The sequence below is a fragment of the Camarhynchus parvulus genome, chromosome 5 (genome assembly GCF_901933205.1).
Source record: "Camarhynchus parvulus chromosome 5, STF_HiC, whole genome shotgun sequence".
Taxonomy (NCBI): domain Eukaryota; kingdom Metazoa; phylum Chordata; class Aves; order Passeriformes; family Thraupidae; genus Camarhynchus; species Camarhynchus parvulus.
The window spans coordinates 53,263,839-53,279,996 of record NC_044575.1 but is presented as its reverse complement, the minus strand read 5'-3'; the positions used below and the strand labels follow the sequence as shown (position 1 = coordinate 53,279,996).

General features: G+C 44.2%; 1 protein-coding gene across 3 annotated transcripts in view; it reads left to right on the top strand.

Annotated features, from left to right (window-relative positions):
- The first annotated feature begins 2,661 nt into the window (after nucleotides 1–2,661).
- The window catches only part of AKT1 (AKT serine/threonine kinase 1), a 79,044-nt gene continuing 65,547 nt past the window's right edge, over nucleotides 2,662–16,158 (top strand). The window contains exons 1-2 of one of the 3 annotated variants that reach the window (XM_030948563.1): nucleotides 2,662–2,753; nucleotides 9,619–9,794. In XM_030948563.1, the coding sequence (XP_030804423.1) occupies nucleotides 9,749–9,794 (46 nt within the window). In that variant the 5' untranslated portion in view covers nucleotides 2,662–2,753; nucleotides 9,619–9,748. Of the gene's footprint in view, nucleotides 2,754–3,121; nucleotides 3,168–3,307; nucleotides 3,458–9,618; nucleotides 9,795–16,158 lie in introns of those variants that run through there. The other 2 variants (XM_030948561.1, XM_030948562.1) reach the window with 2 other exon arrangements.

The window sequence follows — 16,158 nt, the reverse complement described above, 5'->3', positions numbered from 1 at the left end:
TGTTCATTGTTGATACAAAGTCACTCTTGTTGTTGCAGACCAGGCACTTCCTACTTTACCTGGGTATTTTTATCCACAGTACTTTGCTGTGTTTGAGAGATAAGCCCTTTCTCCAGACTCTGAATCACGCTTCCCCCTCAGATTTGGGGAATGTCAGATCCAGATCGGGATCCAAACTTTCTAGTTTGGGCCTGTCGTTCATCATGGTAAATCAACAGTCGGCAAATCTAAACAATATGTTCATGTTGAAATCTGGAGGGTTTTTTTTAATTGTACTTCCTTTCTAGCAAACAACGGACGTTTATTTTCTTCTCTTCAGGACAGAAAACTGTTTACTCTATGATCTTATTTTTTAAACTGCTGCTTCATGTGCAGGGGGAAGTCCTAATGACCTTGCTCACCACGCAGCCTGGGAGCTTATCAATCAAGAGAGGGTTTGTCAGGAAGGTGAGAAAGCTCTCCTGAAATCAGATCTATTACCAGAGATTCCCCTGCCCCCACTGTCTCACGGCCAGTGAACTCCTACACTTACACACACTCTTTATTTCTAGATGTAACTACAGTCTGAAGGCTCAAAATTAGTTGATAAATTAATTTTGTTCTTGTTTTTGTTAAGTAAAATACATGTCCTCTGAGCTGCCTGAAAGTTTTGCACACTGGTGATGAATTTAATTTTAAATATATCTTTAAGGACTACCTACATTTTAATACACACTAAGTATTTTGTAAGTAATGCATGGTAGGTCAAAATGTAATCACAAACCAGGATTTTTTCCTTTCTATTACCTTTACATCCTAGAGTTCCCACAGCCATTCCATTCTGCCCTGGGTAACTGGGCCAGTACCACAGGGCCTGCTTACTCTGCTAAAGTGCCTGAATGGTACATTTTTAAAACTGTGCTGAAATATGCCCCAGTAAACCTAAAGGTGACGCACAGAAAATCCCACACTGATGTAGCTGCTCTGCCAGCAGGAACTGCTCTGTATGTTGGTGGGAAAGGAGGCATTACTCTTTCTTCATCTTCTATGAAGAAAAGTGAAACATTTCTCTTTTGCCTCATTGTTGGCTCCTCTAGCACACCAGTGTACCCAAAATCCAGGAATCCATTTGATGCTCAGGAACCCTGATGACAGATATGATCAGTCAGACCTAGCTGATCAAAACGGAAGAAAGTGAATTTCAGTAAATATTTACAATCATCAAAATGATGTAGTAAAAAAGCCTCTTATTATATCCAGTAGGTTTGTAAAGGCAGAGCTGTATTCCCAGCTTTACTGCTGTAAATGCGTTTTATGCACTTTTATGTTGCCAACAGTGCAAAGCTGTGGGAAGATGTGCTGTTTCCTAAATTCCAGGCAGCTTCCGATTGCAGAAATGTGATCATCAGTGATCGTATGTTTCTGAAGAAATCCAATCAGTTCTTACAACCCAGTTAACGTTTATGGCACTGCCAGTTTGAGAATAAGCGAGATCTCTTAATGACCGAAGAAGACGAATTTTGATAGCGGGAGGGCGGAGAAACGTTAATCTGTCATTGGTGCTCCCACAACATTGTTTTTTAGAGCAGAATGGCTCTCAAAAACCTTACCAAAAATATTGTCATGCTGTAAGCAACAGTTGAAGCAATTTATCATGTTTTGAGCCATTCCTACCATGAAAGCAGGACGGCCTTGAGTGCAGCATCCAGAATCACTACCCCAGCCCCTCCACAGGCAATTACTTAATTCAGCCTTCCAATGTGGAAATGGATATTGGAGCATCCGCCAATGTACCGTGGTACCTTGTTAGTTAGTTATCTGGTATTTTACTGGAGTGTAAGGGAAAACTCTGAGGGCAGAGAAGCAGAAATGAGGTTTAAAGGAGCCTGGCCCTTCCTAGAGTCTGAAATCCTGGGGCTGCCTGAGCCTCTCACCTATGTGGGGCAGGGTCCCTCTTTTTGGGGTTGCCCTTTGTCCAGAGAAGGGCACTCATCTGGTGAAGGGGCTGGAGAACAAGTCTTACAAGGAACAGCTGAAGGACCTGAGGGTGTTTAGCCTGGAAAAAAAGAGGCTCAAGGGGATCTTATAATTCTCTAGAACTCCCTGTCAGGAGGGTGTAGCCAGGTGGAGCTCGGTCTCTCTTCCCAGGCAATCAGTGATAGGACCAGAGAACATAGTCTAATGCTGCACCGAGAAAGGTTTAGGTTGGACATTAGCAAGAGATTCTTCACAGGAAGGGTGTTTTGACATTGGAAAGGGCTGCCCATTTCAGTGGGATGTGGTGGAGTCACTGTCCCTGGAGGTGTTTAAGGAACGACTGGATGTGGCACTTAGCGCCATATCTAGTTGACATGGTGGTGTTCGGTTATAGGTGGGACTCAATGATCTGTCTTTTCCAACCTAATTGATTCTGTGATTCTGTGAAATTGTCCATGCTTCAGGCAGCCGGTTCACAGGCCGAGTCAGGGCAGGCCACATCCCTCCGCTCCCGGGGCACAGCGTCCCCAGCGCTCTGCTCCGGGGCCGGGCCGGTGCCGGGGGAAGGGGGAACACCCGGCCGCCCGGGGCCAGGAAACACCGCCCCCGGGGCCTGGGGCCGGGCCGGCGGGTGGGCGGAGGGGGCCGGGCTGGCGGGCGCTGCTCCGCCGCGCTGTGGGAGCTCGGAGGGTGGCGAGGCCGCGAACCCCGTCCGGGGAGCGGCGCGGAGCGGAGGGGCGGCCCCTCGGCACGGGCGGGAAGCGGCGGCGGGACCCGGCGGCCGCTCCGCGGAGGGTGTGAGCGAGCGAGCGAGCGCCGCGGAGACGCGTGCGGGACGAGCCCGGCGCGGGCGGCGGGAGCGCGGCCCGGGGGTGCGGGGGAGGCGGCGGCGGCGGAGCGAGGCGAGGCGAGGGGCGGCCTCGCAGGGCGGAGCGGCGGGGAAGGCGAGCCGGCAGCCGGAGCGGGTGTGCGAGCCCCACGGGCCGAGCGCCTACGAGAGGGGGAGGAGGAGCCGCCCCGCCGCCCGGGGATGGTGAGGAGGAGGCGGCGGCTGCCGGGAGCCCAGTGAGGCCTTCGCTCGGCGCCCGCCGCAGAGCCCGCCCGCCTCGCCGGCCGCCCCCTTCCCCCGCTCGCTCGCTCGCTCGCTCCCTCCCCCCCTTCCCTCCCCTTCCCCTGCCGCCGCCGCCGCCTCCTCCCCGGGCTCCAGCCATGTAAGTGACCCGCTCCCCGGCTGGGAAGGGCTGGGGGAAGGAAGCGCCGGGGCCGGGGCCTGCTCGGCGCGGCCGCATTGTGCGGGGCCGGGAGGGAAGGGAAGGGCCGGGAAAGGGGGCGGCCGCTTTCCCTTCGCCTTCCCCGGGCGTGGGCTGCCCCGCCGGCCCCCGGGCACGGCCAGGCAGGGTGGGGGGCGAGGAGGCCCGGGCTGCAGGCGGCCCTGGCCGGTCGGTCCGTGCTGCCGGCGGGCCCGGAGCGGACAGGAAGCTGTTGGCTCCCCGGGGATGCGGTGGGTGAGAGGGCGGCGGGGCGGGGGTCTCGCCTCGGGCCTGCCCCCGCCCCGGCCCCTGCGCGAGCATCCCCCGGGGAAACGGCCGTGGGGGCGGCTGGGGGGTGGCTTGTGATATTTCTTGTGATATTTCTGAAACAGCGGCGAGCAAACTAGCCGAGGGCTCCCCATTTTCCCACCTCCCCCGCCCCCATTTTCTCCCCTTGTCTTCTGCGGCCGCGTTGTTCAGCCCAGCTCCGCTTTGCGGACCACTGAGTGTTTGCCGGCGGGGGTGTGATTCCCTCCGTGGGCATTTCGCGTGTGTAGGTGGCTGTGCAGCGCTTGTGGACTTGATATTTTTTCTTTTTTTTTTTTTTTTTTTCAGTCGTGTTTTGCAGAGGTGTAGGGAGCTGTCTGCAGAATCCCCCCCGCCCCCCCAGGTGAAGCAGTTGCCGAAATTTTCTTAGAGACTTGTAGTACTTGTGTCTGTTTCTTTGTAAAACACATAATCAAACATATAAACGTTCTGGTACTTCCAATTCATTTTACTGACAGGACACTGCTGATGCAGATGCAGCTTGCACCTTATTGGTGGTGTGTGCCTCCCCCCCGGCCACCCCGGTGGGAAATATTTAACTGTTTTGCTTTGTTTTCCTACCACCTCTATCATGTAAGAAGCAAATCCATGTTTTTCGCTTGTTTGTTTTATTTATACCACAGGAGGGATGTACATTTCAAAATACAGTTATAAAAGGGAGTTACTAACACTTAATGCTCAAGAGTATTTGTTTGCAGGTAAATAAATTTGACATACTGCATGACTAGTAATTACTTTCATGTAGCAGTTAGTTTCATGGTGACAGCCACAACATTTGTCTGAGTTAGCAGATTTAAAGACACTGTGGAGCTACCTTTGATTTTTTTTTTAATAGTAGGGTTTGTGTTGTGTGTGGTGTTTATAGAACTGTTTTTGGTGTGCAGCAGCGGTAAATCAAATTTAAGAATTGATCCAGTGTCCACAAGGTCACTTTCAGCTCCAGTATTCACTTACGGTCTTATAAAAATGTTCTGTAAGTGATTACATTAGCAATTAAATAGTTTCACAACTGTCTTGATTTCTTTGGGGACTGAACGAAACTTCAGTTACAAATACTTTAAAATGGAATTTGATTAAATAAATTTATCTCAGGTTGGTAGCAAAGTTCCAGGCAGCACAGTTCTTAAATTATATGAGCATAAACTGTAAAAAGACTTGTCCTTGTTTGGGAACATAAAGAAGATTTTGTCTGGGCTGCAGAGGGGCTTATGAAGAAGTCATTTTTCTGCCATCACTCGGTTTTGAAATAGATAGCTTAGTTTGTCCTATCAAACTGTTGTTGTGTTTGCAGCATGGACAGTTGGATGTCGTAACTGTGGCCCCTCACCTGAACAGCATTAACCTCCTGTCTATTGATCAGAGGCAGGAGAGCACAAATATTTCAAATTAGTTTTGTAAACCTAGATTAGGCTAATAGATTGGGGAAAAAAAAAGGGGGGGGATATGGCTGTAGAGATTTTTGTTTTCGAGTTGCCATTTTCCCCATAACTTAGTATCTGAGAATCCTTTGTGAACCTCGTGATCTGCTGCACTTGCTGCCATGAAATTCCAGTATAGATGTGGTGTCATTGGACACACAGAGCACACAGTAGCAAATACTGGTGGCCACACCTAAGTCATGGCCCACAATGCCTTTTTGTAAGGGAAACTAAGATGGTGGCACAACCTGGTCCTTCTAAGCTTCCTTGAAAGCTGTCTGCCCAGATTTGGTAACTGGGTCATGGTGCGAAGCTGCTGCAGGCTCAGAGGGCCTTGAGCACGTTGGAATCGCTGCTGCTCCCGTGAAACAGCCAGGGCAGGATTTGCGTAAGGCAGGAGATGTACTTCACTGGTCAAAGCCTGGTGGGAACATCTATCTGTACGCTCCACTTGAAATGCTGGCTGGAGCCCAACTTTGTTGTGTCTGTGCTGTTTTGGTGCAGTTGGCTGTCAGCTGGGAGCTTGCACTGGGAAGAGAGGGAAGGTTGCTCATGGCATCCCATGTAACGGGCCTGAACGCACCGCCCTGGCCCGCTCCAGCTCCCCTGTACCTGGTCTGCTCTCATGACAGTGTCATGTGGCCACAGTAGGCAAACTTGGGCAGCTGGATCCTGTTTTGCCTGGTGCTGCTGCTGTGCGTTATGAGAACATGTAAGGATGTGCAGCACGTTTGGGCTCATTGTGTCCTGGGAGAATCAGGACTGTGCCACACCAGGGCAGTGGGCATTGGTAACTGGTGGTGTGACAGGGCAAAGTGTTAGCCCAGGGGAATGCTTTTTTGTAATCTGCTTTCTGATCTGGGCTAACGAGTGCAGCCCAGACACAGTCTGACGTGCCAGGACTGAGGCTGGTGGGTCAGTCTCCCTTTAGTCCCTTGCTTACTCTCCCTCATGAAGATGAGGTGATTACCATAGGTGCTCCTGCATCCCATAAGCTTAAGCTTCAGCTTAATGCATGACTTTCTTTTCTTCCTGATCTGCTCTAGGGTGTGAGTGGAAACAAATGTAAAACTTTGCATTGAAAAGAGGACAGGAAGTACAGATTAATATTTCTACTTTCTTAGAGAAAAAAGAAGGTGAGGATAATGTATAGAAGAGAACGAGAGAAGGAGCTCTAGTACGACTCTCCCAAATACGGAAAAGGTGGTTCTGCTCCACCTTCTGTTGGATGCTTGGTTTGACTGACTCCTTAAAGCAGGTTTCATTGCTGCAGTGCCTATGAAAGTGAGTTATCTCATTATTTATGAAGAACTTAATAACCTTTAAGGCATTAATATGTACAAAACCGGTGTCACCATGATACAATGCTGATGTCATGCCATTCATGATTTACAGCACTTCAGCTGTGTGAGGACTATTGCACTGTTAAAAAAAGTACTACAGAAATGCATGTTGAAAAACAAGCAAAGAGAAGACTAAGAGAAAGACCAAGTTGTTTAGCTTTTGACAGTATTCAGTCCTGTGCAGACACAGACTGGAGCAGCCAGGTCATACTTACCTCAGATGCCCTCTCTTCACTGGGAACCATTCCTAGATGGCCATAAATGAGGACTGTAATCATTCCTTTTCTTTTTTTTTTTCTTTTCCCCTCTAAGGATTTTATGGAAAAGGAACTTTTTCTGGTTTACACATCTTCAGTAGTACATTGACCTATAGTTAACTTGCTCTTCTATTCCGAGTGATCACTCTTGCTTGCTGCCACTGTCTTCAATAACGTCTCTTACTAAAATAGATGTATTAGGCACAGCTTGAATGTGTGTTTTAAAATACAGTAGATAGAGCAGGTTTGCTGCTGCTGGAGCTGTGCCTATGGACATCTTGTTAGACAGTTAGAAGGGATCCCCAGCTCTTCACATTGCAAATTAAAAATAGCTTAAGTTTCTCCATGTGAAGTAAGTGCTCTGACATGGCTGACTGAAGGACTGAGGTGGGACAAATGATGCAGGTTGGTGTCAGGAAGTGTTTAATGTTTTTCCACTTTGTTGTGCCATGGCTTCTTTACAAAACTCTCCACCCCCTTCACCACCCCTCTCCCCTGAAATGAGGTGGGCAGGTAAAAACACATCCCTGAGAGCATGGCTTCAGTAGCAAGTGGGAAATGTTTCTTGGGTAGGAATGGTAGGGAAAAGGCAGTCCAAGCTGCTTGGACACCACAGAGAGTAGAAAAAACCAGTCCCTCGGAACTTTGTATTTCTTTGTTGATCTGCTTTTTTTGGCTCTGTTGTCATTCACATTTGGATTATTAAATGACAGTTTAGCTGATGACAAGCAGGAAGCTGCCAAGTTGTAATCCTGACGAGTGTTAATGCAGGAAAACCTGGAGTAAGTTAGCTGCACATTGGAGAGTTCTGGTCCTTCATGCTTTTTTATGTTTTTAATAACAGTATTGCCCTTTCTACAGCCTAGTTTGTCTTATAGCCTCCATTTTTATGTATGGTGGTTGGTAGGATATTGATTGCTCAGTGCCTCTAAGTGGTTGAATTCAGGATGCAGAGGTAGGATTGCACAGTCCCTGCACCCTGTATGACACAGAGTTAAAGCGTTAACTTTCACACCTGGGTGTTGCATTTCCATACTCAAGCTGTGATAATCTTGGGGGTTTTGTTCAACACTTTGCAAATTGCTCAATCCTCTAAGTGAGGTCTAGTCTCCTCTTGCCATCAGCAAGCAAGTGTAGCTTGCATGGCTGTTGAGCATTGTGCATGGCCATTTTGGAAGGAAAAAGCCTGCTGTGTTTGTCAGGTTCTGTCAAAATTGCTCTGGAGCTCAATGAGTTTGTTCCAAGGTATCTCTGGCAGCTGTGGATTACTGGTCTCTATTCTGCAGCATACAGTGTTCTCATATTTATTTATGAAATTAGGAATTACTACATGTCACTTGTTCCAGTGTAATTTTTTGTGTATCTTCACTCCCTCAGGCAAACATCTGTTTCGTGGAGTTGATAATTCTAACTAGTGAGATCGGCAGATTTGTAATTTGGAAAAAAAATCCAAACTCACCTTGTTTCTGGGGAGAACTTCAACATAAACTGTTAACTGGAAAAGCTGAGGAACAGTAACAAACAGTGTAGGTTTGTAGGCAGAGTGTCAGGGGAGTGACCTCCTTTCTCCATCCATTTCTGCTGGCAGTGGTGGAACTTCTTCAAATTCAAGCTCTGTGCTTTGAACGCTGCCTGTTTCAGATCACTCGGATGTAGTACAAAGCCCTCTGCCCCTGCTGGGGTTTCAGTTCTAGGTTGGATTCATTTTGACCACCTGTTTTCTTCCATCCAGTGTTGTGTCTTAGTGAGTTATGGGGAATTAGTTGCTTTTTAATCTAGTTTCTGATGGATGGCTATCACCTGCAATGCTCTGGGATAACTGATGCACATGTGCCAAATGCATGCAGAGATGGTATATATTTGTCAGGTGGGAATGGCATGTCTCTGTGGTAGGTGAGAGACTCCAGTAAAAGCTGGGTATTTGGTGGCAGTTTACAAATGCTGCTGGGTTTTGTTTTATTAAACTTGATGGTTAATGCTGGGAATTTGTCACCAGTTAGGTTTTTTGATCAGTCAGATGATACCAAATTGGATGGCAGCATGGACACTTCAGCATGTATAGAAGAAGTAAAGAAAACCAGGGAATATTTGTACCACAAGGAGAAAAATAATCAGATTCAATTTAGAAAAATAATAAAAGTTAATGCACTTGGGAAGTGATTACATTCAGTGAGGGAGAGAAATGCACAGAATGTTTCTGTGGTAGTCAGCCAATAGCAAGGCGCATTTTCAATAAGAAATGGCAATCTTGAGCTATTTAGAGAGGGATTTTGTCTCATAAAGCAGAGGGGTAAAAGTCCCAAGTTGTGCTTGGGTATATTTCATGGTGAGAAAGGCAGCAGCAAACTGCAGCCCAGTTAAGGAAGAGCAGTAAAATTGATCAGGGTGCTATAAGGGCTGATTGGGGATAACAGTAAGGTACGTGAGCTTATCTGTGGTTGTTTGTATACCTCTAGGAGAGGTAGAAGTTAAAAATATCAAAGTTAGAGAAGGTACTTTTTGGGGAGTCAAGGAGATCTGAGTGGGATTAAGGGGATGATGCTGAAGGTAGGAAAATCTGAAGCAGGATAGGAATATTTACTGTCAGAGGTTTATCTCTAAGACTCACTGTGTGTTGGTTAATAGACTATTGTCAGGCGGTAAAGAAACCTTCCAGGAGATGTTCTGGAAATCTTCCTTACCAGAAAACATTGAAAACTGTTTTTTGTGATATTTCAGAATTTTTATTTTTGCAAAGAACAAGGTGGTGTTGCAGAGATGGAGGTCTACTAGGTAAGGTCTTGAATCCACCTGTAATTCAGACAGCACCTGGTAGTGTTGTGAGTCTGCCCATGATCAGCCTACTCAGTGAAGAAGCAGGACTTCAGCAAACTTGTATTTTGGCACCTCTACCCGCCAAGATAAATTCTTGTGGAGAGCTAAGCCCTTGCTTAAGATTTGTAATAATAATAGAACAGAAAAATCCCAAACCAGCAATGCAGCAATGAAAACTACTCCCTGTTGTACACATTGTTGTAAATCTGCGACGTGCTTTGAAATGATGGTGTACTCTTCTTTTGATCCTTAGAAATAACTGGAAAGGAGGAAAACGGTGGAGAAACCCTCGTCCCTCTTGTGGAGCCTTCTGCTGGAGTTCAAGAATTTCAGCTGAGTGATCTTTTGCCATAAACTGGTTTTCAAGAGACATTCCTGCCATTATGAATGAAGTAGCGATAGTGAAGGAAGGCTGGCTTCACAAACGAGGTGAGTGACTCTTCCCTTCTGGGCAGTGAAATGACTCCAATCCCTCTCTAATCTGGTTTAGCAGCATGTCCTCAAATAATCCATTATTTTCATGTTCATCCTAGAGGGAAACAGCACATAGGGAGCCTGACTTTTTTTCAAGCTTTAGAAAATGCATGTTTAAGGGATTTTCTTGTGTGTGTGTTCATGTGTTCACCAAAAGTTGGTGTCAACTGCTTTGAAAATGATGATAAAGGTAGCAAGTGAAGGAGATAGTACTTAGAGTGCTAGAGGTTAAATTGTAGTAAATTTTGGTTTGTCTGTAGCTTTCCTTTTTATGCTAGAAGGGACAATTAAGATGAATATTTTTGATCAGTGAAAAATATGCCTGTATTTTGTGAGCAATTCTGTGCTCTTGCAGAGACTTGCTAGAAAGTGTGCTCTTATGTGTGTGTCTGAACTGCTCTGGGTGGTACCAGTGTCCTGGACAGGAAGAATAGCCTTGAGTTTCTGCACTCTGTGCATTTTGGTTGGACCATGAACGACATTTGATTTTTATAAAAAGTCTTTATTCTTGACAGAGTGGCAAAACTGAAAAGACAGTCACATGTGTGGTTAGGCTTTTTGCCTTCTTTTCTTCCCGAAACAGTGGTTTTGTTTTTTTTGGGAAGGTGTTCATTTTCAAGTACCACAGCATTGATCCTACAGGGTATTACCTGTTTCTTTGTACTCTACTATTGTTTCTTGGAGAGAACAGTGTCAGGTGCTTTCCATGATAGTGTAATTTTTTTGGACCAAAACCAGAATCTGTGTGGTCCAGCAGTAGGGAAACTTAGATGGTTCTGCAGACTCAGGATTTTTCTAGAGGGTTTGCAACAACTTGCCTGAAGGTGCAAAGGTATAACATAATTATTTATAGAAGAAATTTGAAATGCATTATCATAACCTTGTTAAAGGCTGGTGGTTCTTTGGCAGCAATAAGAAATATCTAGGAGTTTAGAAAATATGTTGATGATGTGTATTTAAGAGGGTGGAAGTGTATATTTCTAACAATTGGATATGCAGTGTAGTTTAGCAGGTTGATGCTTGTTGTACAAACATTTTGTTCCGGTTTTTTCAGGGGGGTGTGTGAGATTTTTTTCTGGTTTATTTCAGTTGGAAACACCTTTGCACTCATTAGCTTAAGTAGCTCATTCAGTAATTCTGGTGTACCCAGGCTGCTTTGTCCTGACAAAGTATTTGAGAACTGTTCTGTGTTTGGATTAAATAGAAGAAAGAAACACAGAATTATACTTCCCATTCCCATTTATGAATCTAGAAACTCTTCAAGTCAGAGATTTTTTTTTTTAGTTTTAAACAATGTTTTCAGGCTGAGGGTTTTTAATCATCTGTTGTTGCAATTCTTCCTACACTTACCTGTAATTTAAAAAAAATCTGTTATTTTGAGGAGCACTGCACAAAAATCTGAGGAAGAAACATTCATTTTAAACAGTATGGAAAAGGCATTGTCAGGATTATTCAGAGGCACGTGTCTGAAACTTTTAAACAATCATGTTGTATTTCAGGTTTGGATGTGTTTAGTTTTGGGAACTGATTTTTTGTTGTTTCTAGGATTACAATAAAGCTACTTTCGAGTAAGGAGACCTCTGGAGGAGGTCTTGGTAAAAGATGCCCAGATCTCCTGATTTTTTTTTTGTTGTTTTAAAATTGCCTTAGAGAAACAGATTATTATCTCTGATGGATTGCTGATAATAATATGATGAGATTACATGCTGAGCACATTCCAATTTTCAAAATGTTACTCTGCATGTTCCGCATATTTGATGCTGCAAATTTGTGCCCAAACTCCTAAACTGTTAAACATAACTTGGCATTTTTTGGATTCCAGGTTTCCTAATCTTTTTAACCTGTTTCCCAATGTCCTTTTGCCCTCTTGGTATGTGCAGCAAACCTATTTCATTCCACTCCATTGGCTTTGCAACAGTTAATTTGGTGTTGTCCTTGTGAGGAGGTTTTTAGAAAGCAATGCTCTATTTTCTCTTCAGCCTGCTGGTGTCAGCCCTGGGAATCTCTTGGTTTTTGTAGCTGTTCAGGGATAGGTTGACAAATTCAGTTCATTTGGCTTTGTCTTTGCTGGGGAGTAACTTATCCACTCTGTGTATGCATGTGTTTTGTTAAACATCTTTTTTTTTTTTAAATAATCTACATTTATTAGCAGACACTATCAGTTTGCTGGCTCTGCTAGATTAAGTGCTTCAACCACAGGATGTTTCCAAAACTGATGTCTGATACGGTGAGCTTCTGAAGTCAAGGCATAAACAATAATTAGTGCAGGGAGGGACTGCTAAAGGGGGGGATTTCAGATACAAGAAACATATATGTGTGTGTGTGTGTATATATATATATAAAAATGTGTGTGTGTATATATATATGTGTATATATATATATATATATGTATGTGTGTGTATATAGATATATAGTATTTTAGAGCATTTATAAAATCAAAAGTTGCACTGCATGTGCACTTTAAAGATCCTAAGGTTTTCCACATGCAAATATATTAGGTAGTGACTGGCTAAAATCCAGATTGGGCAATGATGCTCTCTCAACCTCTAACGTTCCCCATTGCTTTGGTTGGATTTGGTGTCTCTTACAGTTCCTGTCCTGAGCAGTCGAACAGCATGGCTGCGTGCAGTTAGACAGTTGCCACGTCTCACCCCAGCAGTGGCTTAATTTTGGTGGTTTTAATGATTTGTGTATGTATAAATCAGGCTGCAAAGTGCTCTGGAGCCCTTCTGGATGGCAGGTGTAAGTAAGCATAAAGCCATCATTAGCAGGAGCAGGTGTTTCGGCCTGGCAGGGAACTAACAGGGCTTTCTAGAACTGTGTAGTTGTTTTCTTCTGTCAGCATGCTTTACATTTATGTTTTTGTTTCCAAGATTAAAAATACAAATGGAGAAATGAAATTAAACATTGCTGCCTGACCGAGAGCTCTTGGCAGTTCTCTAAGTCAGTCTCTGAAGGAAGCTCCACTTCCAGTAGTGCAGATGTTTGCTTGAGCAGGGGCCAGTTGTGTCCATGACATGTGTAACCTCAACCAGGCAGAAATAAAAGAATTCATGAATGAACTTTGCCCTCCCCATCCCTTTCCCCATTGGCAGGGCTTGGTGCTGTTACTCAAATCCCAGCAAGGACAGACTCCTGTGACCACTCTTTGTATACCTGCATGGCTGGACTGTTCCAGCACACAGGTGGGAGGTGTGAAGGAGCTCAGGCTTGGGTTTGTGCATCCAGCCTGTGTGTGTACATGCAGGGTGTGCAGTCCCTGCTTGTGTGATGCTGAAGGTTTTGTTTAGTGGGAGAGGATGGGGGAAATGGTTCGGTGCAGAGGTGCTATAATTGTGATTGAATATGAGGAGAGGAGAAAATTATCTGCCCAAATTGCTGCTTGTTGAGCTCTGAGATTATAGGTTTTCTGAATGTACGTCTTGAGGATCCTTAATTTTGGTTGTGTGTGGGGAACTTTTTGGAGAACAGAGGTGTGCCCAAGTGTATTTTACTTGCTTTACTGATCCATTTTAAAGATCTCATTGAATTTCTTGTATCTTTCTACTCTGGTCCCTGTTTATAAAGGTCCTTCTATTGTTTTCAGTCTTCATCCTGTTTTTTTTTTTTTTTTTTTAAGTCTTTCTGCATGGCTAACAAAGAGGGGATTGTGTGTTTTGATACTCTGTCATCTCTGTCCTCCCTAGTATGTCCGGTTTTCTTATTAGGGCATAAACTTGTATGAAAAAAAGGAGTCTTTTGGAGGCAGGGAAGGAGGAGGAGGGAAAAACACACGCTGACATTTGAAAAAGGAAATTGAAAAATCTCAATTTCTCAGTCTGAGAAATCAGAAGCAATTATAAGGAGCTGGAGAGACCTGTGTATTCATCCATTAATATTTAGCAGGAAATGCAGAGCTGTTTTGTTTTTAAATAGCATATTAACACCACATAGTAATTTTAACCATGAAAACCATAATGTGTCCTCCAAATGTCATTTTTTATGGACTTCAGGCAGGTAAAACTATTTGACTGATGGAGTTTGTAGCTTACAAGGTGATCAAATCTAATAGAGGCCTTAAAATGAGAAATAATACATAAGATACCTACTCCACTTCTGGATATAATACCTTTTTTTCTTTTGGTTAAAGATTTTTCTGTAATGAATGAAGTGATACAGACACCCTAATAAATAACAAGGGGCCCATTGTGATTTTTCTTGCTATAGCTTCATTGCATAAAGTGGATCCAAGATCCATATGTAAAATACAAACCAGGACTAAAATGCTGATTGTTGCTCTTTTAACTTTCCCTAGCAGAATAGCACAGATGGTGAACTTTACCTTTGTTATTTGGAGCACAGGTTCATACTTTCAGTATTCTGTTAGTGTGAATCAAAAGAGGATTTTACAAGATATGACCAGATATATTTTTAAGCCAGGGAGTCTCTGGTGTTGCTGTTTTTCTTCAACTCTTCTTTCTTCTCTCTTTTCTGTTCTCACCATGTTCCCTACCTCTTTTTCTGTGTGTGTGTGTGTGTTTTATTTTGGGGTGTTTTTTTGTCCTTACCTTGGCTTCTGTCTGTCCCTGGGATGTAGTGATGCACTGTCTTGGTGACCTGTGTAGTCAGAACCTTTGAGGTTCAGATTAGTTCAAGGATCGTCTGCTTTTCATGGTATTTCAAAGAATGGCTGTGGCACTTGATGCAAAGGATCCTCAGAGCCATCTGAACTCTGAAGATGCCAGCTATAGAGGGCACAGCTGCTTCAGAGGAAAAGCTGGGGGGAATGGAAAGGTAAGAAACAAGATAGGGACTGAACAAAAAACTGAGTGGGGCTGAATGAAGAATGGAGTGGGGAGGTTGTGACAGAGGGAAAGAAGCTGATGCTGTTTCTAGAACTGAAGGGTTGGGTTTATAGGGAAATCTGTTGCTCTTCTTGTTGGAAACAAAAGATAAGCTGTGTCAGTTTGTGGTTTTCCTTGTGTGTCTCTTTTTCAACACAAGGGGCAATAGTTTTGCAATTCTAGCTCTTGGTTGCTTTCATTTTGCTTGTCCTGTTCTGGGAAAAGGGGACTGGGGAGGAACCAGGAAATTGTCAACTAATAAATCTGACCTTGGTGGTAGGCAAGATGCTAGAGACATTAAGAAAGGATGAGATCACAAAACATCTGGAGAAATATGAGCTGATAATGGCTAGTCAGACTTTTGGAGGGTAATCTCATCTGATGGAATTATTTGTGGAGAGATCATAGGAAACAGGCTGGGTCCAGTGTACTGTAAAAAGTTTGCTCTGGATGATAGGGGAAGTCAGAAACTGAGAATCAGCTGGTGCAGTGTAACTGTACTGTACTTCACTTCATCTTTGAAAGAGCTGGTGTAGCCTAGAAATGGCTCATCTTCCTTTCACAGAGCAGACTACTTGTTTTGGAGTGTTTCTGTTACTTTACAGCAACCTTTCAGAAAACTGTCTTCCAGAACATTTTTGCATGAAACCCATTCTTTATTCTACAGCTTCACATTTTTGAAGGGTGACATCCAAATGTTTCTTTCTTCAGTAAAAATTACTTCCAAAAAGTCTTTATTCTAACATTTTCACAAAACACTTTCAGTTCTTTAGGGAAGTGATGCTGGGTTAGATGTGTTTTTCATTGATTGTAAACTGACTGGAGCTTACTTGGAAGTGAGACTGAGCACTCTCTCTTTGAATGGCAAAGAGGAAGAGCTGGGATGTTGATGCCCAGGTTATTTATGTCAGTCCTGGAAGTTTACTTTCATATTCTGTTTTATTGCACATCAGAAGCGAAACAAACTAGGTCTCAATTTTATCTCCAAAAGTGGGGTAGCGTCATAGATTAATGTTACTTGTTATTAAAAGGGATTTGAGAATGAGGGATCTAGGACATTACAAGCCCTGTAAAAGCAAGCCTGGGAATGCTTGATACAGTGGATCATGCAGAAAGTGCCTGTATTGGCTTTGATTTTCTTTTTCATGGTTCCTTCCTTTTCCAAAAGGGAAAAGTAGGCCTCTGAAAAAGAAAAAAAGCTCTCCATGTTTTCTGTTCTTTTTTTCTCTCAGTAGGCATATTGGGAAGTCATCAGGTTTGGATGTAGGAAGAAAGAAGTTCTGAGTGAGTATGCTATTTTGAGGTAAAGAGAGAGCAAGAGAATAAAGCTTGCTCATTCCTGCAGAGGTGGTTTTAGGCAAGGTGTTGTGCCATGCATTTAAAATTTGGCGCCTTGTCCTCACTTGGAAATGTCTTCCCCTGCAGCCCCTGTGTGGATGCCAGAAGGTTCCTTCCCTTCCAAATGGTGCTGCTGCCACTGTGTAAGCGCTGTCAGC